Source organism: Mustela lutreola, chromosome 15 (assembly GCF_030435805.1).
Source record: "Mustela lutreola isolate mMusLut2 chromosome 15, mMusLut2.pri, whole genome shotgun sequence".
NCBI lineage: Eukaryota > Metazoa > Chordata > Mammalia > Carnivora > Mustelidae > Mustela > Mustela lutreola.
The window spans coordinates 21,305,039-21,331,614 of record NC_081304.1 but is presented as its reverse complement, the minus strand read 5'-3'; the positions used below and the strand labels follow the sequence as shown (position 1 = coordinate 21,331,614).

General features: G+C 40.3%; 2 protein-coding genes across 2 annotated transcripts; both read right to left on the bottom strand.

Annotated features, from left to right (window-relative positions):
• Positions 1-1,181: 1,181 nt before the first annotated feature.
• On the bottom strand, positions 1,182-8,347 carry KRT25 (keratin 25). The gene is made up of 8 exons (XM_059148339.1): positions 7,917-8,347; positions 7,074-7,156; positions 6,488-6,644; positions 4,164-4,325; positions 3,953-4,078; positions 3,386-3,603; positions 2,487-2,554; positions 1,182-1,504 (listed from the first exon to the last, which is right to left on the bottom strand). The coding sequence occupies exons 1-8, from the start codon at positions 8,343-8,345 to the stop codon at positions 1,395-1,397; spliced, it is 1,353 nt and encodes a 450-aa protein (XP_059004322.1). The 5' UTR covers positions 8,346-8,347; the 3' UTR covers positions 1,182-1,394.
• A 4,970-nt stretch (positions 8,348-13,317) lies between these two features.
• On the bottom strand, positions 13,318-19,204 carry LOC131816154 (keratin, type I cytoskeletal 26-like). The gene is made up of 8 exons (XM_059148591.1): positions 18,776-19,204; positions 17,787-17,869; positions 17,234-17,390; positions 16,719-16,880; positions 16,508-16,633; positions 15,929-16,146; positions 14,044-14,111; positions 13,318-13,469 (listed from the first exon to the last, which is right to left on the bottom strand). The coding sequence occupies exons 1-8, from the start codon at positions 19,202-19,204 to the stop codon at positions 13,318-13,320; spliced, it is 1,395 nt and encodes a 464-aa protein (XP_059004574.1).
• Positions 19,205-26,576: the final 7,372 nt, after the last annotated feature.

The following is a 26,576-nucleotide window of genomic DNA, read 5'->3' as shown; positions in this document are numbered from 1 at the left end:
GTAATCACGAGGTATTTTTTCTTTTTTTTTTCTTTTTTTTTAAAGATTTTATTTATTTATTTGACAGAGAGAGATCACAAGCAGGCAGAGAGGCAGGCAGAGAGAGAGGAAGGGAAGCAGGCCCCCTGCTGAGCAGAGAGCCTGATGTGGGACTCGACCCCAGGACCCTGAGATCATGACCTGAGCTGAAGGTAGTGGCTTAACCCACTGAGCCACCCAGGCGCCCACGAGGTATTTTTTCTAAGTGGAATTTTTTCTTAGACTATAATGGTTTGTTTCACATAATCTGATGGAGGATACTGTCAGGCATGTTGACTGTAGTGACCCCTGGCTAAGATTCATTAGAAGAAAATAATAAAAGTAATTCAAGAATAATTCTAGTGTCTTTGAAGAATCCCAGTGTCTTTTCTGCTTAATATTCAGATGAAACCTGAAATCAAATTTTCATGGATGGATTAGAATATGGAAAATCCATCCACAGAGGACTGAGAGTCAACAGAGTATCTAGGGACAATATTTGATCTGAGAAAATCGCGATTTCAGTTCATCTGGTTTATGTCCTTTTAGTAGAGATGAATCCATTGGTCAAGAGAGTTGTAAGCATCAAGCATACATTGTAATACAAGTGAATAACTCCATTAATAGAACTTGAATTCTAAACCAGAACTTTTGCTTAACCTCCCTGTACTTGAAATATTGTTTAAATACATATTCAAAAAGGAAATGAGATTTGAAAATTCATCTTTATAATTATCAAATATGAAAAACCGAGTTAGCATTTATTGAATGCTTGCTCCTTAAGAGCATATCCAATAATTTACTTGTTTAATCTTTAGCATAACCACTGGAGAGAAGTAATGCTATTATTTTACAGATGAACCTGAATTGTATACCTTGTAGCTATTATGAAAGAGAAGAGGCTTGTTATTATATCACAGCAAGGCAGACTGGAGATTTAACTGGAAATATTTTTATTCCTTTTGAGTTTACTCTTTCATGGGAAAGCCTCATGAAAATCTAGGTGTCAACTTTCTGTAAAAATTTTCATATAAATTAAATGCTGTTAGGTGTTCATACATCTGTACCACAGACGTGAGCAGTTTGAAGATAAGACAAGACCACCAGTGGTAACTTGCTAAAGGAAGAAGTTTTATTGAATACAAAGGACTGACAACATTTTCTGTAGGGCAATCAAATGACTCATCAACTTTGCATGTGACATTCTGTCAGATGAATGGGGGAGATACCTCTATTGATTGCCCACACAGCGCTTATATTTCAGTAACAGAAAGAAAACAGGACAGGCATTTTTTCTTAGGCTTGCTCACTTTTCCAGACATAATGCTCTCTCTTCTTAGAGAGTATTTGGCATGTGCTCTCTCTTGTGTCATAAATTAATTGTTTTGAGATTTCTCTTCCAGGGAGTGGAGCCTGGTGGTAAGTATTTTGCTGCGTTGGTCCACTTCCTCAAGAACTTTCTTAACCACTATGGCTTTGGCCAAATCTAAGAATTAAAATTTAAAAAGGAGATTTTAGAGAGTTGAGAAAAGATGAATAAGATCCTGTTAGCTAAAATGTGGAAGCAGCCCAAGTGTCCACCAAAGGATGAACAGATCAAATATGGCATATAATTCAATGGAATATTATTCAGCCTTCAAAAGGAAGGATATTCTGACACATGTTACACATGGATGAATCTTGAAGACATGATGCTCAGTGAAAGAAGTTATCAGAAAAAAGACAAATGCTGTGTGAGTCTACTTCTACCAGGGACCAAGAGTAGTCAAATGTGTAGCGAGAGAAGTAGAATGGTGTTTGCCAGGGGCTGGGAGGAGGAAGGAATGGGGAACTATAGTTTACTAGTTAGAAAGCAAGATGAAAAGAGTTCTAGAGATGGATGGTGTTGCTGGTTTCACCACAATATGAATGTACTTAATGCCACTGAACTGTCCCCTGAAAATGGTTAAGACAGTAAAGTTATTTGAGACGGAGAGAGCCCACAATGGGGTGAGGGTCAGAGGGAGAAGCAGACTCCCTGCTGAGCAGAGAGCCCAACACAGGACTTGATCCCAAGACTCCAGGATCAGGACCTGAGCCAAAGGCAGATGCTTAACAATTGAGCCACCTCAGTGCCCAAGACAGTAAAGTTTATGTTCTGTGTATTTTACCACAATGAAAAAATTGGGAAAAAAAGATGAATAAGAAATTAAATCAATTAAAGGAATAACAGCATTTTTAATAGGAAGGACTAGGCAGTAAGCACAAATAGATGAATTTTTGGTGAATTTCGATTTCTTGGCTAGCTAAACATATTAGTTTAGAATTAGCACATATCTCTGAAGTTAGACATCCAGCACATGCTGATATGTGTACTATAAATCTTTATTGTTATCTATTCTTACTAAGCCCTGGGAATATAAAAATAACCAAGCTGGACATTGCAAATGAAATAGTTCAGCATAAAAAGAGAATTTCATTTTAATTACCTCTGACTTGATTTCCCATGTTTCCAGATCCATAATCTTTAGACTTGTAACCTCCAGACTTGCAAGCCCTGTGAACACATATTGTGGGAAACTCACAAAAGAGAATGATTTAGAGAGAACCTTCTTTCTTTCTTTCTTTCTTTCTTTCTTTCTTTCTTTTTCTTTCTTCTTTTTAAAGAGTGTATTTATTTATTTTAGAGAGAGTACAAGTGCATGGATGGGGGAAGGGGGGAGAGGGAGAGGGAGAGAGAATCTCAAGCAGGCTCCACACTCAGCACAGAGCCCCATGTGGGGCTTGATCCCATGACCCTGAGATCATGACCTCAGCTGACATCAATAGCTGGACGTGCAACCAACTCAGCCCCCCCGCCCCCAGAGAGAACCTTTTCAATTCTGGATGCACTCTTGCATTTTCTTTAGCTGCTTGGTGAGAACAGTTGCAGTGGGTTACACAGCTGAACTATTCTGCTTTAGCATCAAGGGGTGATTTTTAAAAAATTTTTTAAAGAGAGAGAGAGAGAGAACAAGCAGGGGGGGCAACAGGCAGAGGGAGAAGCAGGCCTCCCACCGAGCAAGGAGCCTGACGCAGGGCTTGATCCCAGGATGCTGGGATCGTGACCTGAGCTGAGGGCAGATGCTGAAGCCACTGAGCCACCCAGGTGTCCCAAGAGGTATAATTTTAATAGTCATACCTTGAACATAGGGCTTGTCCCATTTTGGTTTTGTAAGATGTTGTTAATTTGTATCTTGGTGGTCATGTATTATGTTTCATGTTTAGCATTCATGATAATGAATGCAGTCATGTCAGTTTATGTTCACTTTCCAGGGATCTAAGCTTTTCTCCTTTTCCTGAGATCCAGGGACCTCAGGACATCTTTCCTGTATATTATTTCACCTACCCATCCTCTCCACCGATGAGGAGGCAGTAGGTCTCGATCTCCTTTTCCAGGTGGACCTTGATGTCAAGGAGCTGCTCGTACTCCAGCTTCTGGCCCTCCGTCTCGGTTCTGACCTGGTGCAGCTGCTCCTCCAGGGCCCCGATCTGAGCTTGGATCTGGGCAAGCTGCGCACAGTAGTTGCCTTCAGTCTCAGTCAGGGAGCACTCCAGGGAGTGTTTCTGTCAGGAAAGAATGAACCAGAGATGCAGAACCTGAGATACACAGAAATTTGCTCTGATCGGTGACTTTCTTCTCTTGTTAGTTTTGTCTCCAACTGTGTTTGATTTCCCACGGACACATGGTGAAGAAGGCTCTATAGCGTTCTTCAAAAGGAGCGCATCTCTCTTTTGGGTGGAATAAGCCAGAGACATCAATGTTACTGTTTTAGCTATTCTGTTCTTATGTTCTAGGTTAATTGCGTAAATATACCTGTGGATATATTCTCACCAGGGTGAAGGGCTTTAAAACCAACTGGCACGCATTTAAAACGATACTCTGGGAGATGGTAAGAAATCATCCTCTTCATACCGTGGCTAAGAGAGATTGAAGTTCAATTTCCAATGTTTGGAGATTACGCTTCATTTCGGTCAGTTCATTCCGGGCTGAGGTTGTGGCCCCAACATCCTCAGAGATCTGCTGTTGCAGCGAAGCACTCTGAAAAGGTAGGTGTGAGGAGGAAGTCTTAGTTTCGTGACCATCCCTAAGACGCAGAGGGGTCATTTTTTTGGACAGGACTCACCTTCTCATTGAACCAGGCCTCCGCGTCCCGGCGGTTCTGCTCGGCCAGGGCTTCGTACTCGGCCCGCATGTTGTTCAGCAGGACCGTGAGGTCCACCCCGGGTGCCGCGTTCATCTCCACGTTCACGTTCCCGCCGGCCGCGCACTGCAGGACCTGCATTTCCTAGAGGCAGAAAAGTGTGCAGCTCAGGTGTGCAGGGATCTCATAGAAAGTCAAGAGGCTCAGCTTTGAAAGGGTTCTTAGCATTCAGCCCCAGATGTGCAATGACCCTCGCCTACTTCTTAACATATCCCGTCTCACGAAGCAGCCTGCTTCATCATGAGAGTTTTCCAGTTGCTGCAGAGCTCTCCCATGCGGCGAACCCAAATCCCGTTTTTATGACCTCAATTCACTGGTTTTAGTTCTGTGGCACAGAAAAATTCCCTTTCTGAATGAAAATCCTTAAGATATTTAAAATGAATTGTCCACCATCTCTTACTCTAGCCATTTACAGCCGAAATGTCTCCCCCTTGGTGGACTGGTCTTTGAATCTGCTTAGCAAGCAGCTTTGATGTGTTCTTGGCTCAGCTAGAGCCTGAACACAGCATGAACTGGGGCGGGGGACTGAGTCTGAGTTGTTCTGAACAACTGAAATAAAACTTATTATTATCATGAGTAATACTAATAAATACTTATGTGTATATATTTATACTAACTTATTTGTTTATTTACTAGTAATAAAGGAAGGGCACTATCCTCTATAGGATTCCTAGCTGTTTAAGAACCTGTGGCCCTTACACAGGGACAGTTGGTGTCAAACACAGCTCTATGTGAATTCTGGTTCTGCCTCAGAGTGGTTGGGTGAACTTGAGAAAGTTGCCTAACTTCTTTGAATCTCAAAATGGTTATCTGAAAGTTGAGGATAAAAACCCTTCTCTGAGTGGTTGAAAGAGGTGAAGGAGCTATTAGTAACATGACCAACAATATACCTGGTGTATAAATGCTAAATAAATGCTAGTTATTATGATCATTGTCATCACCGTAGAAGTTGGAATCGGTCTTGCAGTCCAAGTCCACACACGGTTCCATCTGCAGGGTGTGCTGCTGGGATGGCGTGAGGTGGTTCTCTCAGACAGACTGTGGTTGGCAGACCTCACTATGTGCACTGAAATCCTACCGGTCGGCTTCCGTCTCTACTGCAGAAACCTCTCCTCCCCACCCACGTCCTGGGTTTGCATTGGTCTTTATGACGATCAATAATGAGGTTTTCTTTCCTTCCTGCCCCAAGTCCCTCGAGGGATTCTAGCATTCTTTCCTCCCTGTAGCCCCAGATCTGCTCTACCGTCAGATGTGGTTTTTATTTCAGAGGGCTTCACTTCCCCAGTTCAAGCAGAAAAAGATAAAAGAGATACATGTGGGTTTGCCTGTAAGTGAGGCATTAAAAAAAAAAATCAGTGGCGTTCAATTTATCAAAACTTTATTGAGTAATTATCATGGGCTATATCCATGCTCGAACCATACAAATGTTGTTCTTTGAGTAGTTATTTTTATAAGACAGGCTCATGACTAATCAAGTGGCATTTTTAGCCTGGTCTCCTGCTTTAAGTATTTGGCTTGACTGTAGAAGCCTTTCAGCTGTTTAAAAAGATCAAGTCCATTTTCAAAGAAAAAAGATCAAGTTCATTTTCAAAGAATAAAGACTTTTTTCCCCCCAGAAAACAGTGGTTCTAAAAGCAATTCCAAAGATGTGTCTGGCATAGTGGCTGTGGAATCTGATTTTAGGATCTAGCTTCCAACAGTGACTGCTTTGAAGTATGCTCTTTATTTGGAAGAAAAGATTTTGATGTAACAATTTATTTTCAGTCTCACTATTTTTATAGACACACCTATTAAGAATATGCATTAATATTAAGTGTATATATTTAATGTATGTACAAAGTAAATGTTTAACTGTTTTGAATCTGCCACTATCATATAGGAATTTAGATCTAGTTTTCTTAGGATTTCCTTACGGTAAGTATATTTATTTTATGTAATTAGATGTAATCTCTTAACTGTCCCATTTTAACTTAGCTATAATTATCTAGCCAAATACTACTCTTGTAAACCTGATTGATCTGAAAACAGGATTCTTTTTTCCTTTTTTCCCATGGGAAATCTGATGAGAGAGCAAGGTTGAATCTTGGCAAATTCTTTGCCATTTCTCAAGACAACTCATGCCTCATTGCCCATCTGACAGTAGGTGTCTAGCACCAATTTCTTATCTAAGAAGTCAAACCCATTGTCTTCCACCAGATGGATGGTGTCTGCAGAGGGATAGCAAAATGCACATTGGCAGTTCTTACCTCCTTATGGTTCTTTTTCAGGTAAGTCATCTCCTCACTGAGGGTTTCATATTGAATCTCCAGGTCTGTTCTGCACAAGGTGATTTCATCCAGAACTCTGCGTAGCCCATTGACATCACTCTCCACACTCTGGTGAAGAGCCAGCTCATTTTCATACCTTAAGGAATATGAATGATTTTCCAGTATGTCATATGGTGAAAGAAGTAGTCACCAATCAATGATCAAGAGCTAGAATTCTGGAATTTTGAAGTGGCAGATTTGGCCACAAGAGACATTTTCAAATTCTACTGCATAAGAATAATTACTTTCTTTAATTTGAGGCATTTCTTTGGCAGAAAATGAACTAGGGGGTTGGACACTGCTTTTATTGCAGTTTGTGCTTTATGTCTCATAACCAAAATATTTTTTAAAACTAGCATTTATTTCATTTCATTTCATTTTTACATTCTGTTTATTTTAAATCTAAGTGTTTTACCAGGGTTGGAATAAGAGTTTGTCATATTTAATGGAGGGCTCAAAAAATAAATTCAATCTAAGGCTTTGTGTTAATTCCCATGTATCTTTTCCACTCCCTGAGTCGACTTACTTAAGTCTGAAATCATCTGCTGTCAGCCTGGCATTATCAATCTGCAGAACAGCATGAGCGTTGCTAGTGGTGGAAGCAATGATCTGGAAATGGGGAGTTTGACAGTTAAAAGGCAATTTAGCACAACCAATAAAAAAATAAGTTTATTTCTTTTTAAGATTACAGAGTCGGAAGGGGCACCTGGGTGGCCCAGTGGGTTAAAGCCTCTGCTTTAGGCCTGGGTCATGATCCCAGAGTTCTGGGATCAAGCCCTCCATCAGGCTCTCTGCTCAACTGGGAGCCTGCTTCCTCCTCTCTCTCTGCCTGCCTCTCTGCCTACTTGTGATCTCTGTCTGTCAAATAAATAAATAAATAAATAAATAAAATCTTAAAAAAAAAAAGATTACAGAGTTGGAATAATAAAAATTAATATAGCTACTAGATAGTTTACTAGTGACTAAATAATGACTAGTTGTCATGAGATTCACCAACTGAATCTGCTTAATGCTTATTTCCAATGTCAAATTGAAATTCCCTTTAAGAAATTACCCATGGGGGTGGGAGCCTGGATGGCTCAGTCAGTTAAGCATTCGCGTTCAGCTTAGCTTGTGATCCTGGGGTCCTGGGATCGAGCCCCAAGTAGGACTCTCTGCTCAGAGAAGAGTCTGCTTCTCCCCATCCCTTTGCCCCTCACCCTGCTAGTGCCCCATCACTCTCTCTCTCAAATAAATAAATAAAAATCTTAAAAAAAAAAAAAGAAATTACACATAGGGATGAACAATGTTTTTAGTATTCAGTAAAGAAAGGAAAAGAACATTCAGAAATAAAACTATGTAAACACGATCGTGAAATGTAGCTTCTTACCTGATTTTTCAGATCATCAATTATTGGGAAATATCTACTATAGTCGTGATCAAGACCACGGCAAGAACCAGGGCCAAATTTCTCGTACCAGCCCTTGATCTTCTGCTCCAGGTCGGCATTGGCCTCCTCCAGAGCTCGCACATTCTCCAGGTAGGAGGCCAGCCGGTCGTTGAGGTTCTGCATGGTCACCTTCTCATTGCCCGACAGGAGGCCTCCCTCATTCAGCGTAAAGCCCGCGCAGAGATTGCTTCCCCCCGCATTTCCTCCTGATGAGCTGCCCCCGAAGGTGCACGAGAAACCACTTCCAATCCCGGGCATGCTGCAAGCGTTGCCAGCTCCAAAGCCGGTCCCCCCGCCAGAGAGCCTGAGTGATCCCGCAGTAGCACGGGGACAGGCCCTCCGGGACCCACTGGAAAGCCGAAGAGACATGGTATCAGGGCAGGCGTGTTGCACAGCTGTCTTGGAGAGAGCCAGAGCACAGTGCCTCCTCGTCTCAACTGTTTTGTTTGCCTTTTTATAGACAATTCTCAAGTGTGTTCTGGATGAAATTCTGCCTACATAGAGTAAAACATGGCTTGCCAGCCTCAGCAAGTTAGCATAATTGGATGATTTTTCCTAATTAGTAACTAACTTAGCTGGGCTGCTTTCTGTAGGAGGGCATTGCCCTCAGGTTGGTGGTTATCTGAGAAATGGGTCTGGGTGGAGCCATGTCAGTTTCCTTAGTGCCCTCTTAAATTGCAGGTGAGTCATTCTTGACTTCCATCCTCAGAAGATAAAACTCATCAGTCCACCACACAATAAAAACCTGGCGTCATGGTTTTGGGCTATTATGCTAATAGATATGGATGTTTCTGAGACTTTTTCTACTTTTATTTTCACAGTTCTTTTCCACGGAAGTAGAGAACAGACCTGTAATGGCTAACTCCCCCCCCCACCCCCGCCCCCGCCCCACATGGTCCTTCAATCCCTGGTTTCCACTTCCTCTTGGCACTGTCCTAATGGGAAGTTAACTTCCATTTTGGCTGACATGCCATCATCTTCGGTTGACACTTGCTTATGTTTGGGGATAGTTGTCTTCTCTCATCCATTTGGGCAATTAGGAACACACCCCTAATTGCTGTTATGTGTTGTGGGACTTCCGAAGGACATTAACGTATTTCCTGACCCTGCAAAATCAGAAGCAAACCTGGAAGGAAATATTTCATCTGTTTTTATTTCATTGTGGGTTAGCTTAGGTGAAAGTCATCAGTAGACTAATTATTTTTGGGGTGTGGGTTCCCAGATAGTCATTGAAAACCCTGAAAATTTTGGAAGTTTCTGACACATCTGGAAATTGGCTTGTGGACAAAATTTCCTTGAATATTTGTTATGGGTATGACGTTCATCGTTCATTCACTTAACAAATATTTATTCATTCATTCACTTAACAGATTCATTCATTCATTCACTTAACAAATATTGATTAAACATCTATGATGTGTCAGTTACAGTTCTGGGCACTTGGGAGAAGTAGATTCATACATTATTTGTCTTTTGGTGACTGGCTTATTTTATTGAGCACAATGTCTTCAAGGTCCAACCACGTTGTAGCATGTGTCAGAATTTCTTTTTTTTCTAAGGCTAACTGATGTTCCATTGCACGTGTATACCATAGTTAGTTTACCCACTCATCAGTCAATGGACATTAGGGTTGTGTTGCTTTTTGGCTGTTGTGAATAATGTTACTACAAACACGGGGGTACAAATATCTGAGTCCCTGCTTTCATTTCTCAGGGAAATATATACCAGGGTGGAATGAATAGATCATATGGTGATTCTGTTTTTAGTTTTTTGAGGAACCACCATACTGCTTTCCAGAGTAGCTGCACTGTTTTATGTCCCCACCAATAGTGCACAAGGATTCCAGTTTCTCCAGAACATCACCAACATTTGTTCTTTTTATTTCTTTTCTTGATAGTGGCCATCCTGAGGCACAGTAGGTGGTACCCCTTGGTGGTTTTGATTTGCATTTCCTTAATGATGTGTGATGTTGAGCATCTTTTCATGTGCTTGTTGGCCACTGGAGTATCTTACCTGGAGAAATGTTCATTCAAGTCCTCTGCCCATTTTTAGAATCATGTTTGTTTTTTGTTGTTGGGTTGTAGGAGTTTGTTATATATTCTGGATATTAACCCATTATCATTTCATTGTTAAACAGGTTGACTTTATCACTCTTTTTATTTTTGGACTATGATGCTTTTATTTGAGAAATGACTAATTCTCAAGGTCATACACATATCTTCCTATATAGTTTTCTAAATGTTTAATCATTTTGTGTTTCACATTTAAGGCTTTGGTAGTTTGGAATAATTTTTAAGTATTCTTTTTTAAAGTTCTTTGATATAGAATCAAATTTCATTTGAAAAATGAAATCTAGGGGCACCTGGGTGGCTCAGTAGGTTAAGTGACTGCCTTTGGCTCAGGTCATGATACCAGGGTCCTGGGATTGAATCCCACTTTAGGCTCCTTTCTCAACAGGGAGCCTGCTTCTCTTTCTGCCTCTGCCTGCCACTCTGCCTGCTTGTGCTCTCTCTCTCTCCCACCCTGACAAATAAATAAATAAATAAATCTTAAAAAAAAAAAGAAATCTACCTGTATTTATGTTTGAAGTGAATCTTTTGTAGATAGCATATATATGGGTTGTGTTCTAGAGAAACTCATGCACATGTAGTAGCTGAAATGTACAGAATGTTTATAGTAATATTGTTCATACTAGTCCCAAACTTGAAGCAATTCAATAGTGGAATGGATAAATTGTGCCAAATATTTTAAAAGTTTTGCCAGGCTGGGAGTTGTGTAATGGTATCTCCTGTGGTTTCAATTTCTATTTCTCTGATTGCTAGTGAGATTGAACATTTTTATACATTTATTGGCCATTTAGGATTTCTCCCTGCACATTGAAGATATCCTTCTACTGTCCTTTGGATTCCATTGCTGCTGTTGAGAAGTTGGCGTTCATGCTTGTTGACACTCTTTTGAAGGTAATAATTCCACCTCCCCTTTGTCTGATTTTAAAGATATTCTATTATCTTCATTGTTTTGTGGTTTCACTATGATTTATCTATATGTGGATCTTTTTATCTTGTCTTTAGCTTTGGTCCATGTGCATTTCATTTTATTTTGATGTGTAGGACTTCCTTAATCTGTGCACTGGTGTCTTTCATCAGTTCTGGAAAAATTTCAGCTTTTTATCTCTTCAGATATTGCCTTACTCCAATTGTTTTATCCTTCTGGAAGCCAGAAAGGGTTTGCTTTCTCGATTCTGACTTTAAACCAATTGCTAGGGGGTAGATGCAGTGCCTGTTCTGAGGGCCTGAAGCTTATTCGATGTTTGGACCTCGGATAGTAGTGCTGGTAGAGGCACTATAGGAACTGAAAGGCAAACCTGTATTTGAATGAAATAAGTGTTACTTCTGATACTTTATCCCTCCAGGATAAAGGGATTTAGTAGCATTATCCTGAGAGCATGTGGTCAGTTTTCCTTCTAAAAAAATGGTACCATCTCAAGGGCTCAGTTTCTATATCTGCCAATGACAGGTCAGTGGTTTGACCAGCCTTAGAGAGACGGAGTCTAAAGTATAGACTTCATATCAGTCACAATGGCCACTTCGACAATGGGCTCATTGTGCAAGCACTGAAGTGGTGAAGAGGGAGGTTGGCTGACCTCCACAAGATGAATCAGCGTGTCCACATAGTTTCTCTGGGGTAGCTGTTCTATAAAGGGCATTAAAACGAGCCATATGCCTTGTGCTTACTCCCAGGAAAATGCAAGTTTCATATGTCCATATTTTTTATAGGAATTGCACAAAAATAAAATTTATTAAAAATTCTTGTGTATAAAGAGCATAAAGTGGTACTAAAAATAATAAATATGTTGCATTACTCATTTATTCCTGACAGGAGGAGATTTTTGTCTTTTGTAGGCATTAGTGAAACCAAATTCTCCACAATTTTACATATTTGATGACTTAAAAGATTTTCTATAGACTAGCTTCTGGACACATTTCATACCTTATATCTCTTCTGTTATCTACATATTTATTTTTGGTGCTGTGTGTTATAAGATTTGTTCATATCACAACTTGCGGCCCTGTACCTTTATGGTATGATACGGATGGGCACAGTGGACAGTGAGAATATTCCTAGAAGCTTCCCATGGAAATGCTGAGAACCTCATTAAATATCCCACTACTTTCATCTCAAATCCTCTTGACTTAGGGTGACATTATATCCATATGCTTACAATAGGTCAGTTTATGTCTGCTAATATGCCTGGTTAATAGCATCCTTGACTCTCCCTCAAATGTTATATTTGGATAATAAATTGTATGATCACCCCATCTTAGATGTGATAGATCACCCCCAGACATGAGAGAAAGAGCGAGGGAGGAGAAATTGGAGTGGAAAGAGAAAGCAGACTTAACCAGTGGTGCCAAAATTATCTTAGTTTCGCAAAAATGGCTATGCAAAAAAAAAAAAAAAAAAAAAAAAAGCAAGGGCCCTTCCTGTTCTAATGAGGGACCTGAAGCTTATGCATTGTTTAGTGTCATGGTAAATTCACCTGTCAATCACCCTGCCCCTCAGCTTTATCCCTTAGCCTGGTTCATCACCAGACTTGGTTCTTCTAAGTCCTGACTCTCTCCTGGATTCTATGGGGTCGGTCAGTTCCTTGAACATGTATTGCTCTTGTTGTTGTTGTTGTTGAGGATTCTTCTACCATTCTGAACCAGCAGGCTTTCCCCACTGTGGTAGGGGTAGAGAGAAGAATGTGCTGCAAAGTGGAAAAACAGCTATGCAGATTCAGATTCAACAAACTCACATTAACTGATCACCCATGCAGGCTCACCATTATAAGAGTGAATAAATCCTAGGGATCAATGGGAATACTCTTTCCATCCACAGAAACCCAAACCCAAGGAGATCTAGTCATTTACGTGGTTGACTGGGGATAGATTTGGGACCAGAGATGAGGTCTGGTACTCCTTCCAACTTATCATGAATTGAAGTAAATGTAACTGTGTGAGGCATTTTATTTTACGAGCTATCCTTAGTACTGTCACATTGGGATCAACTGTAGAAGCTCAAAAGCACCAGATTCATCAGAAATAATTTGCAACAGAAAACTTTTAATGAATGACCAAAAAGTCCCTGAAATAGAAACAAAACAGACAGAGCAAGATTTTTCCTGCTCCTGAGAAGGATTACATGGAAAGTACATGAGAAAGAGAAGAGAGGAAAACAAATTCTTGCCCTTGCATTTTTAAGAGCGGACATGGATGATTTCCTTGGGTTATTTGGCCAGTGGGATTTTGCAGAGGCAGTCTTCTTCTTCTTCTTTTTTAAATAATAACTTCTTTTCTCACTATGGTGCTTTAGAAGGTATTCGTTGCTCCATTGTAATGTTGCTTATTTTCGAGGATTTTTCTTCAACTGAATGGACCCTCAGTGAAAGGACATTACCAAGTTGATCTAGTTCCTCAACCACTGTTTTGACAAGAATTTCTTCTTTTGAGTCTAAAATAAAATAAATGCAAATTTAGTGGTTATTCTTAACAGGCTGGACAGTACTTAGTCATAATGGTAGGCTTCTAAGAAATAATGTTTGCAATAACCTGAGATACAAAACTCGTGTTTGAAGACTATGCTTAGCAAGGCCCAGGACTATTTTATACTTACCATTGTTCTAAAAACAATGGGTGTTTGAAGGTGTAAGTAAAACATAGATTAAGACAACCTAAGTACCAGGCAGTATTGGCCTGGAGCAGGCAGTGTTGTTCTCTTTTAAATGCTTGCCCTATTTTTGTGGCTTAAAATATAGTAGCTCCTTTACCAAAGCACTGGAATTGGGAAAATAATGAATTTTAGCTAAGAAAAATGTTTGGGGATTGAGTCCTCATTTCAGAAATTTCACAATTTGACCACGTCTATTCTACAAGAGTGGAATAAGTAAGTAGCTGCCATCATGGCCCCTGATTCCTTCATTTGCTAGAATTAACCTTAGAACAATTTGATTTAGTTTACAAATAAGTGACTTATTTAATAAATTGCTCAAGTTGAGATTTACGCCAAGCCATAAAACCTTCTGTACCTTGGACTTGATTTTCAGAATGTATGGGCCCACGTCCTTTGGATCTGGGACACACGGGCTTGCCTTTTCTGTGAAAAGAAGAGTAAATTGTTGCATTGTTTTTCCTTTCATGAGGAAGCTCAGAATAACTATGAGCCGGGAACAAAAGTTTGAGTTCTAGTTTCTGCAAGATTAAATTCCTGTTATGCTTAAGAGATATATAAGTAAGCCTTTCGTGACCTCAGTGTGGTGAAGGGAGAGATTAAATGAGTGTTTAGGATCAGAAATTCCCTTGTGACCAGCTACCATCTCTTTTGTCTTGTTATCTGGGGACTCCAGTTTCTGACCTTGTAGTCAATCACCTGGCCAATGAACAAGTTCAGGGTGCCACGGTGCAGAAGGTGCTGAGCTAGGTGCTACAGAAAATATAGAAGGATGACACAAGCAGTTTATGCCATTGAAAATAAAGTATATGCATGTTAGAATTTAGCTGGAACACATGGGGCACGTGGGTGGCTCAGTGGGTTAAAGCCTCTGCCTTCAGCTCAGGTCATGATCCCAGCATCCTGGGAGCAAGCCTTGCATCAGGCTCTCCCCTCAGCAGGGAGCCTGCTTCCCCCTTTCTCTCTCTCTGCCTTCTGTTCTGCCTGCTTGTGATCTCTGTCTGTCAAATAAATAAATACAATCTTAAAAAAAAAAAAAGAATTTAACTGGAACACAGCATGAAAGGTATAGTCAAAGAAGGGACTAATGAGGGCTGTAACCAGCGCTTTGTTCAAAGGAGGGAACGTCACAGTTGAGTTCCTATGAGAATAGGGTGTAGAGGGCTGACAGCAGCCTTGGAAGATGCATGAGATGGTGCGGATTCGGGGTGTGACCATCGGCAAGCATTTAGTAACCGCCACCGATTACCGAGTACTCTCATGAGCACTCCACCTCCATAGTGACACACGATGGTCCCAGGTAAACAGTGTGGTTTTGGTGTCCTCACAATCTTACCAACCAGAAAAACCGGATTTAAAGAGGTTAAACCATGCGTTCGAAATCACCTAGTGGTGTGATCTGTGCTCAGGGCTACAGTTCCAGGGCTGTTGCTCTTGGCTAACAAGCCATGGTGACTTCCCCAAGGAAACCACCATTGTTCATCTTTCAGATGAAAATGTCATCACCCACCCAATGCAGGGTGCATGCGTGGTCACTAGTGAAGTGCCAGCAAAACAGAGTGTGTTGTTATAGGACGTGTGCATCAACATTAAATCACAGAAAGTGATTTCTCCCCCAGGCGTACAGGAATTATTTAACATTTGGTATTTAAATGTCCTCTATGTTATTATAGATACACACACTTCACATACTTGGACATTTGATTTGGCTGCCTGTTTTCATTTCACATGGATACAATAATAACTTCCCAAGACCACAGATGAATATGATCCTGAGAGTAGGAAATTCTAGCATAGGATATTGGTACATGTGGCTACTGAGAAAACCTAGTTGATGGGAGATGATTTTTTTTGGGAGTATTATGCCTCCATCAGAAAGGATGAATACCCAATTTTTGTAGCAACATGGATGGGACTGGAAGAGATTATGCTGAGTGAAATAAGTCAAGCAGAGAGAGTCAATTATCATATGGTTTCACTTATTTGTGGAGCATAACAAATAGCATGGAGGACATGGGGAGTTAGAGAGGAGAAGGGAGTTGGAGGAAATTGGAAGGGGAGGTGAATCATGAGAGACTATGGACTCTGAAAAACAATCTGAGGGTTTTGAAGGCGCGGGGGGTGGGAGGTTGGGGGAACCAGGTGGTGGGTATTATAGAGGGCACGGATTGCATGGAGCACTGGGTGTGGTGCAAAAACAAGGAATACTGTTATGCTGAAAATAAAAAATAAAAAAAATTTACCTTTCTTCTCCATCTATTAATTTGCAGTACGTTTCTATTTCTTTCTCTAAAAATATTTTGATATCTAGAAGCTGTTCATACTCCAGCTTCTGGCCTTCTGTTTCCGTGCGGATCTGCTGGAGTTCTTCCTCCATTGCCCCAATCTGGTCCTGGATTTGCTGGAGCTGGAGGCAGTAATTGCCTTCTGTCTCGGCCAAGGAGCATTCATAGGAATGTTTCTGAAGGGAGAATAAAGCAAGGCTTGCATGAGTAACAGATAAAGCAGCACGTTCACGTTTGAAACATTCTCAAGGTGGAAAGAAGCATTTGCACAAGATCTAAATTTTTTCAGTTGAAAAATCCACGTAAGCCACGTTTCTTTAAAAACAAAAGAAAACAACCATTTTTGTCTCCATGGAGAAAAGTTTGATTTTTAAGTATTGGGATTGGCGAGTCCGAAGGAATGTCTATGGACAGCATTCTTATTTACCACATTTTATACTTTCAGTTCTATGTAATCCGTTGTATTACATAGATTAGATGTGCATTTACTTATACACACACACACACGCATTCCAATCAGTGGTGACTCCTACGAACCATGGCCACGATGGACTGGAGTTCTATTTCCAAGGTCTGCAGACTGCGTTTCAGCTCCGTCAGCTCGTTTCTGGCTGTGGTGGCCGCTCCTGCGTCATCAGAAATCTGTTGCTGCAGCGACGCACTCTGCCGTGTAATCATCAGAAGGTTTAGCGACCAGCTCGGTGGTCTACTGACCAAGCCCTTGGTGTGGGATTTGCTGCAGACGTACCTTCTCGTTAAACCAAGCCTCCACGTCCCTGCGGTTCTGCTCGGCCAAGTCCTCGTACTCAGCCCGCATATTGTTCAACAGGACGGTCAGGTCCACGCTGGGAGCTGCGTTCACCTCCACGTTCACATCCCCTCCTGCCGCGCACTGCAGGACTTTCATTTCCTGGAAAAGGGATCAGTATGAACCCTCAAGGCTGAGGTGGTTGTTGTTGTTGTATTTAAAAGATTTTATTTATTTATTTATTTGTCAGAGAGAGAGAGAGAGGATGAGAGAGCGCACACAAGCAGGCAGAGGCGGAGAGGAGGCTCCCTGCCAAGCAAGGAGCCCCATGTGGGACTCGATCCCAGGATTCTGGGATCATGACCCGGAGCCGAAGGCAGCAGCTTAACCGACTGAACCACCCAGGCATCCCAAGGCTGGGTTTTGACTGATCTTCCCACTTTGCTCTGAAGTGGACAGTGGGCCTGAGGAATGAAATCAGGTACTATCCGAAGCTACACTGCGAGGTCCCTTACCTCCTCGTGATTTTTTTTGAGGTACGCCAGTTCCTCACTGAGTGTTTCAAACTGTATCTCCAGGTCGGCTGTACAAAGAGTCAGCTCGTCCATGACTCTGTGAAGACCATTGATGTCGGCCTCTACACTCTGGTGGAGAGCAAGTTCATTTTCATACCTGAAAGATTAATAAAATGCTTGAGACTTGTGACTGTGGGCAGGTGCAAAGCATAACTTCCTCCGACCTCTGGTAAGAAAAGGCGGGATATCTGTCCAGCCTTCTAAAGCTTAATGCTTTGGCAAGGAGAGGACCCCCTTTAGAATACCTACTGATCTAGGACAATGATTTTGGAGGAGTTTTTCCTTCAGAATTTTCATCATCCATTGTGCTTCATAGTTGAATCAAAATGTAGTTTAAAATTTATGATGCTCTTTTTATAAGGGCACATTTAATTTCTTCAGTGATTTAGTCTGACTTCATAAAAACATGTTGCTTTTTACAGCAAAAGGACCTTTTTTTACTCCAACTGCAGTATTTACCTTTATTATAGTTAATTACGTTATTTTTACCTACTTGAGCCTGAAGTCATCAGCAGTCAGTCTGGCATTGTCATTTTGTAGAGCAATACTGGAGTTACAGGTGGTCGCAGAAATAATCTAAATAGGGTAGATTGTGCAAAATATTTAGGTGCTGAAAGTCAAGAGAGAGTCCAGATTTCAGTGTGATTCTTTTTTTTTCTTTTAAGATTTTATTAATTTATTTGACAGAGAGAGAGATCACAAGTAGGCAGAGAGGCAGAGATGTACAAGTAGGGGGTGGTGGGGAGCAGGCTTCCTGCTGAGCAGAGAGCCCGATGTGGGGCTTGATCCCGGGACCCTGAGATCATGACCTGAGCCGAAGGGAGAAGCTTAACCCACTGAGCCACCCAGGCGCGCCTTCAGTGGGATTCTTATCTTCTCAACCCATCAAGTATCTACTTTAGTATCACTTTTTCTACATGAAAAGAATCTGGACTTTTTTTTTTTTTTCTTCAGACAGCAAATGTCCAGAGCTTGAGTCAAAGTGTAAGCTTTTACAATCACAGATACTTTTATTATTCTTGATCAAAATATATGAGCTAGGGGCCCCTGGGTGGCTCAGTGGGTTAAAGCCTCTACCTTCAACTCAGGCCATGATCCCAGGGTCGTGGGATCGAGCCCCGAATCAGGCTCTCTGCTCTATGGGGAGCCTGCTTCTCCCTCTCTCTCTGCCTGCTTCTCTGCCTACTTGTGATCGCTATCTGCCAAATAAATAAATAAAATTTTTAAAATAAATATATGAGCTAAATACATAATCAGCAAGCCAATTATATCTGTTTTAAAACTATTTGCCTTTATTGCCCACAATTTTTTTTTTTTTTGGTGGGGGGGCCAGACAACGCTTTAAGCCCTGGGAATGGAGAGTGAGTGAGTGAGCAAATTCTACATCATGTCAAAATTTTAAGCACATTTTATATTTTGTCTTTTTTAGGTTACGTACACCCAAAATTCTATAGTAAAAGTAGGCAAATCCATATTTCTTACCTGCCCTTTAAGGTCCTCAATGACCGAGAAATATCTCGTGTAGTCATGGTCTAGTCCCCGGCAAGAACCGGGCCCGTATTTCTCATACCAGGCCTTGATTTTCTGCTCCAGGTCCATGTTGGCCTCTTCCAGAGCTCGCACCTGGTCTAGGTAGCATGCCAGGCGGTCATTGAGGTTCTGCATGGTCACCTTCTCGTTCCCAGAAAGCAGGCCATGTTCATTTCCAAGAAAACCGGCACAGACGCCCCCACCACCATTACAGAAACCTCCTCCAGAAGAAATGTTCCCAAGAGTACAAGAAAAGCTGCTTCCTGCTCCGGATCCACGGTACACATTTCCAGCCCCGAAGCCCGGACCTCCACCAGACAGCCGCCCTGGGCCAGCTCGCGAGCAGACTCGCCTGGATGCACTAGAAAGTTGAAAAGACATGACAACAGTACCCCAGAGCCACCCTTTCTCAACGAGGAGCAAAGCAAAAGCACACCGTCCGTAGAGGGGATCTCCGTTGGCCTTTTATAGGACTCAGTAGGTCATTCCAGTCTTGACTTTCCATCTGTAATAAAATATTACTCGCACCCTAATTGTTGTTTTTCACAATTGGGTGATTTTTAATAGTGTCCAGTCCGTAGGTGGATAGGTGCCCCAGAGGTATCTTGGTCTATGAAAAGGTGCCTGGTCGAGTAATAGTAAATCATAGTTTCAAAGGTCAAAATTAAATATGAGTAAACATGCATCTTCTTTTGACTTCTGGAAGAGAGTCCAATCCCCCCCACCCAAAAAACAATAATGAATTAATAATTTACATGAGAAATGTCCACTGCTTTTGTCCTGCAAATGTTTATGGAGTATTTCTATTATGCATGCTTCACTTGGTGTTTCCTTTCTTACTAATATCAGATACACTCAAAATACAGTGATCTATTGGGGTGCCTGGGTTGCTCAGATGGTTAAGCGTCTGCCTTCAGCTCAGGTCATGATCTCCAGGTCTTGGGATTGAGCTCCACATCAGGCTCCCAGCTCAAGGGGGGAGTCTGCTTCTCCTCCCTCTGCTTCTCCCCATACTGTGCTCTCGGTCTCTCTCTCTCTCTCTCAAGTGAATAAATAAAATCTTAAAAAAAAAAATACAGTGATCTATTGGTAGTGGGAATTTTTAAACTGATTTCTTAAGTTGAAACGGAAAGTAACAGGAGTCCTGCAATATTTTGCTTATCAGTTTAACTAAAATTAATGAATATGTGTCAGGGACAGAAAATTATTTCTATTGAGATTTCTTGATTCAGTCCAGGAGCAAAATATCCTTTCAACAAACTTCTGAGTCTCCACCCTGTTCATTTCTCTACCTCAAAAATATTGTTCTTTTTTTTTTTTTTTTTAGTTTAGTTTAAATTTATGTATTTACGGCATTAGGAATTATTTGAGAACTGAACTTACGATTGATAATTAAGGAGTAAGATATATAAAGGAGACATGTATTTTCATCTCTATTGAGAAAACCAATAATTACAGTACTCAAGATGCTAGCTTAGTTGTTAACAGGTAACCAGCCTCTTCATTTTCTTTCCTTGATACCCATGGGAAGTTATCCCCTTTGGTTGTGCTTCATTTCCCTGCTAGGCAAATGAAAATAATAACACTGAATGCTGAGCAGTTTCAATAATTAATGACTATAAAGCAGTCTGAAGGGCACAAACATTTTGTAAATGTTAATTATTGAAATTATTATTATAATAGAGTGAATATGTCAGACAGGGTCAGGTCTCTATGACTTATAATGGTACAAATTGATTGGTTACTGATTATGGATTTAGATTGTTGAGAAACGGTAATTTTTTCTGAATGAGATTTTTCAATGCTGTGTGTATCCCATACTTTGGAAAACACCCAACGTTACTGCTCCTAAAAGATAGGTAATATTTGGTGGGCCAGAACGCCAGGATTTTTTTTTTTTTTACTGAAATATCTTAAGGTAATTAATATAAACCTGTGATTCAGGTTTAGAATAATGTATGATAAGAGTTGTAGCTTGTATTCAGAGGCTTGCTATCGATTTTGCTGTGACCTGGTCATAATTTTAATCTTTTGTCCAAACTTCCCATGAATGAAACAAGAAAAACAGAGTATGGGGTCAGTGTAACAGTTTATAAGTCTTGAGTCTCTTGGATAAAAGGTATTATGAGGCTGCAAAGTATTATTAACATAATCTATTTATCTCCAGATATTTTATAAATACTAATTAACTTGTAATCTTTTGGGGAACAGGTTAAGCATATATTATTAGAATCATTTTGGGGATGAGTTGGCTGTGAGGCTAAGGGATAATACAGATCACAAAGCATTTTTATATCCAAGGAGGACTGGAATGAATGATGCTTAGCTCCTTCCGAAAACACTGTCATCTGTTTACTCATCAAGGCAGATCTCTTGACTTTTCTTACTCATAGATTTCCTCTATGCTAATACTTGCCACAGAAGTTTAGGTATACGTTAGTTCTTTCCAGAAGTGGGAGATAGACAATGAATTCTATCTGTATATCTCTATCCATACATTTCTTCCTTGAGAGTGGCTATTTTATTTATAGTAAGAAACACATATTCAGCCACACATCATTATCCTTTCTTGAAACTCTATTAGGTATTAGAACATTCATTATACAATATGCATATTCTAGGTCCTCAGAAATAATTGAGTTAAACTGTGAGTTATGTGGTATAAATGTTTGCTCACCTCAGGATAAAGACACTCATCATATTACCTTATTCTAACAATAATAGGCTAATTTCCCCCTGATAAATTTTGTGTTTAGTTTCAAACATGCTTCAATACCTTCTTAAAAAATTTTATTTAAATTCAATTTAGTTGGGGTGGTTCAGTGGGTTAAAGCCTCTGCTTTCAGCTCAGGTCATAATCCCAGGGTCCTGGGATCGAGCCCCACATCAGGCTCTCTGCTCAGCGAGGAGCCTGCTTCCTCTCTCTCTCTCTGCCTGCCTCTCTGCCTACTTGTGATCTCTGTCTGTCAAATAAATAAATAAAATATTTAGAAAAAATATATTCCGTTTAGTTAACCTATATTGGATTATTAGTTTCAGGGATAGAATTTAGCAATTCATCAGTGGCATATAACACTCAGTGGTCATTACATCCATTGTCCACCTTAATCCCCATCACCCAGTTACCCCATGCCCTCACTCATCTCCCCTCCAGCAACTTTCAGTCTGTTTCCTTGAGTTAAGACTCTCTTATGGTTTGTCTCCCTCTCTGTTTTTGTCATATTTGATTTTCCTTTCCCTTCCCTTTGTTCATCTGTTTTGTTTCTTAAATTCCATATATAAGTAAAATTTATGGTATTTGTCTTTCTTTGACTGACTTGTTTTGCTTAGTAGTTCCATTCATGTCATTGTAAATGGAAAAATTTCATTCTTTTTGATGATCGAGTAATATTCCATTTTATATAAATAGCATATCTTTTTTATTGTCTGTCGAAGAACATCTGGGTTCTTTCCATATTTAGACTATTGTGGACATTGCTGCTATAAACATTGTGGTATATGTGCTTTGAATCACTATTTTTGTATCCTTTGGATAAACACCTAGTAGTGCAATTGCTGGGTCATAGGGTAGCTCTATTTTTAATTTTTTGAGGAACCTCCATACTGTTTTCCAGAGTGGCTGCACCAGCTTGCATTCCCATCAGTGTAAGAGGGTTCCCCTTTCTCTGCATCTTTGCCAACTTCTTTCATTTCCTGACTTGTTAATTTTATCCATTCTGATTGGCGTGAGGTGGTAGCTCCTTGTGGTTTTTATTTGTATTTCCCTGATAGTGATGTTGAGCATTTTCCCATGTGTTTATTGGACATTTATGTATCTTCTTTCTCATCTGTTCCACGTCTTCTGCCCATTTCTTGTTTGGATTATTTTCTTTGGGTGTTAAGTGTGATGAGTTCTTTACAGACTTTGGATCTTAATCCTTTATCCAATATGTCATTTGTAAATATCTTCTGCCATCCCATAGGTTACTTTTTAATTTTGTTGGTTGTTTCCTTTGCTGTGCAAAAAGCTTTATATGTTGTTTAAGTCCCAATAGTTCATTTTTGCTTTTGTTTCCCTTGCCTTTGGAGATGTGTCTAGCCAGAAGTTGTTGCGGTTGAGGTTACAGAGGTTGCTCCCTGTGTTCTCCTCTAGGATTTTGATGGATTCCTGTCTCACTTAGGTCTTTCAACATCTTCTTGCTGTTGTTTAAAATTTACGTTTTACATTTCTGTTATCTGAGTTGAAACAATATTTTTCTCAGACATGAATGAGGTTTGTTTTGTCACGAGATACAGAGTTTTTTTTTTTTTTTTTTTTTTTGAGAATAAGAATCTGGGGTGCTAATGTTTATAGCAGCAATGGCCATGGTGGCCAAACTGTGGAAAGAACCAAGATGCCCTTCAACCAACGAATGGATAAGGAAGATGTGGTCTATATATACTATGGAGTATTATGCTTCCATCAGAAAGGATGAATATCCAACTTTTGTAGCAACATGGACGGGACTGGAAGAGATTATGCTGAGTGAAATAAGTCAAGCAGAGAGAGCCAATTATCATATGGTTTCACTTATTTGTGGAGCATAACAAATAGCATGGAGGACAAGGGGAGTTATAGAGGAAAAGGGAGTTGAGGGAAATTGGAAGGGGAGGTGAACCATGAGAGACTATGGACTCTGAAAAACAATCTGAGGGTTTTGAAGGGGTGGAGGGTGAGAGGTTGGGGGAACCAGGTGGTGGGTATTAGAGAGGGCACAGATTGCATGGAGCACTGAGTGTGGTGCAAAAACAATGAATACTGTTACGCTGAAAAAAAATAAATAAATTTAAAAAAATTATTAACAACAACAACAAAAAAGAATCTGGGGTGCTAATTCTTTCTGCAAAATGGCTTCCCTGGTTTTGATACTCCCACTCTGCACTGAAGGGGGCAGTGGACCTGAGGAATGAAATCAGATAATATCCGAAGCCACCTTGCAGGGTCACTGACTCTGATAATGGCTTAATCTTAGATTGACCGGAGTTTAGAATGTGCTTAGTTTTTCCCTCCCTTCTCTTGCAAGAAGGAAGGTGGGATCATAAGGTTCTCAATAGCATGGTATTATGTTGGAGTCAAGTACAGACTGTGAGCCAGACTGGCTGGGTTAACATTTCAGCGACTCCAGTTATTAGCTGTGTGAGGTTGGGGTAGTTACTCAACTGCTCTCTGCCTCAGTTTTCTTAGGTATAAAAAAGGGATGATAATGGTATCTATCTCATAGGGTTGTTCTGAGAATTAAAATGATGGTTAGAATAGAGTTCAAAGTGCTGGGTATCATGATTATTGATTCCTCCCTGGAAGTTATATTAAAAGTCCTGTATATACTTTGTTTTTGTTGCTTTTACTTTGGTGTCACATCCAAGAAATCATTGGCAAGACCAATGTCAAGGAACTTTCCCCGTTGTCTATAGCCATACCACCCTGAACACATCTGATCACATCTTTCATGTCTTCTTTGAGGAGTTGTACTATTTTGGGTATCATATTTGGGTCTTTAATCCATTCTAAGTTGATTTTTGTGTATAGTGTGTCACGGGGGCCCAATTTCACGTGGGGCCCTTTTTACATGTGGATATTCAGTTTTCCCAGCACCATTTCTTGAAGAGACTATTCTCTCCTTGTTCATATCCTTTGTCCCTTTGTCAAAGGTAAGTTGACTGTAGATAGGTGGATTTATTTCTGGCTCTCTATTCTTTTTACTGTGATAAAATACACAGAACATAAAATTATTACCTTATCTATTTTTAAGTGTACAATTCAGTGGTATTGTTCATGATACGTTCCTAATGTTGTACAACCAACATACATCTCCATACTGTTTTCACCTTGTAAACCTTAAACACGCCCATTAAATAACTCCCCATTCTCTTCTCCCCAGCAATCACTATTCTACTACTTCTCTCTCTGAACTGGTCAACCCCAGGTACCTTATATAGTGGAATCATAGACTATTAACCTTTTTGTGGCTGGCTTCTTTTACTTAATATAGTGACTTCAATGTTTCATCCATGTAGTAGCATGTGTCAGAATTAAAGGATGAATAATATTCCATTGTATGCCTACACCACATTTGCGTATTCATTCATTGTTGATGATCACTTGGGTTGTGTCTACATTTTACTTGCGAATGATGCTGCTCTGAACATGGGTGTACAGATACATTTTCAAGATCCTGCTTTCAATTCTTTTCGGTATATGCCAGGAAGTGGAATTGCTGGAACATGGTAATTCTATTTTCAATTTTTTTAGGAGCCGCCATACTGTTTTTCATAGTGGTCATGCCAGTTTGAGTTCCTACCAATAGTGCACGAGGGTTCTAACTTCTCCATGTTTTTATTCTTCCATGCTGTTTTATTTACTGTAGCTTTGTAATGTATTTTGAAATCAGGAAGTGTCATTTATGCTTTCTCAAAGTTGCTTTAGCTATTAAGGGTCTTTTTTGTATATATATGAATTTTAGGATTGTTTTTTCTATTTATGATAAAAATGTCATTGGTATTTTGACAGGGATTGCATTAAATCTGTAGCTTGCTTTGGTAGTGTGGCCTTTTTTTTTTTTTTTTTTTAAAGATTTTATTTATTTATTTGACAGAGAGAAATTACAAGTACACTGAGAGGCAGGCAGAGAGAGAGAGAGAAGGAAGCAGGCTCCCTGCTGAGCAGAGAGCCCGATGCGGGACTCGATCCCAGGACCCTGAGATCATGACCTGAGCCGAAGGCAGTGGCTTAACCTACTGAGCCACCCAGGCGCCCGGTAGTGTGGCCTTTTAAACATTATTAAACCTCTGATTCATGAACATGGGATGTCTTTTGATTTATTCGTATCTGCTTTAATTTCTTTTATTACTGTTTTGTAATTTTCAGTGTACAAGTCTGTCATGTCCTTAGTTAAGTTTACTCCTAAGTATTTTATTCTTTTCCATGCTATTATAAATGGGATTGTTTTCTTAATTTTCATTTTGGATAACTTATTTTAAGTGTATAAAAATGTAACTGATTATTTATTTATTTATTTATTTGGCAGACAGAGATCACAAGTAGGCAGAGAGGCAGGCAGAGAGAGAGGGGGAAGCAGGCTCCCTGCTGAGCAGAGAGCCCGATGTAGGGCTCGATCCCAGGACCCTGGGATCATGACTCTAGCCGAAGGCAGAGGCTTTAACCCACTGAGCCACCCAGGCACCCCAAATGTAACTGATTTTTATGTTGATCTTGTATCCTGCAACTTTGCTGAATTTATTTATTAGCTCTAACAGTTTTTGGGTGAAGTTTTTAGGGTTTTCTGTAGATAAGAGCATTCTATCTGCAAACAGAGACAATTTTACTTCTTCTCTTCCAATTTGGGTGCCTTTTATTTCTTTTTCTTGCCTAAGTGCTCTGGCTAGGAATTCCAGTATCGAATAAAAGTGGTGAGTGGACGTCCTTGTCTTATTCCTGGTATAGAGGAAAAGCTGTCAGTTTTTTACCACTGAGTATGATATTAACTGTGATATTGTCATAAATGGCCTTTTATGTTGAGTTACATTTCTTCTATACCTAGTTTTTTTTCTTGTAAAGATTTTATTTATTTACTAGAGAGATGGAGAGAAAGCACAAGTAGGCAGAGCAGCAGGCAAATGGAGAGGGAGAAGCAGGCTTTCCCCTGACTAGGGAGCCCAATGCAGGGCTCAATTCCAGTACCCAGGGTTATGACCTGAGCTGAAGGCAGCCACTTAACCGAATGAGCCACCCAGGTGC

What these genes read in the sequence shown, in the direction of transcription:
- KRT25 (XM_059148339.1), bottom strand. Translation starts at nt 8,345, where the DNA reads ATGTCTCTTCGGCTTTCCAGTGGGTCCCGGAGGGCCTGTCCCCGTGCT. An exon ending in GCAGATGATTTCAGACTTAA is followed by an intron (nt 6,645 to 7,073) that starts GTAAGTCGACTC and finishes ATATTCCTTAAG; the next exon opens with GTATGAAAATGAGCTGGCTC. An exon ending in TTCAATCTCTCTTAGCCACG is followed by an intron (nt 3,604 to 3,952) that starts GTATGAAGAGGA and finishes CTTTCCTGACAG; the next exon opens with AAACACTCCCTGGAGTGCTC.
- LOC131816154 (XM_059148591.1), bottom strand. Translation starts at nt 19,204, where the DNA reads ATGTCTTTTCAACTTTCTAGTGCATCCAGGCGAGTCTGCTCGCGAGCT. An exon ending in TTGAGGACCTTAAAGGGCAG is followed by an intron (nt 17,870 to 18,775) that starts GTAAGAAATATG and finishes TACCCTATTTAG; the next exon opens with ATTATTTCTGCGACCACCTG. An exon ending in TCCAGTCCATCGTGGCCATG is followed by an intron (nt 16,147 to 16,507) that starts GTTCGTAGGAGT and finishes TTCTCCCTTCAG; the next exon opens with AAACATTCCTATGAATGCTC.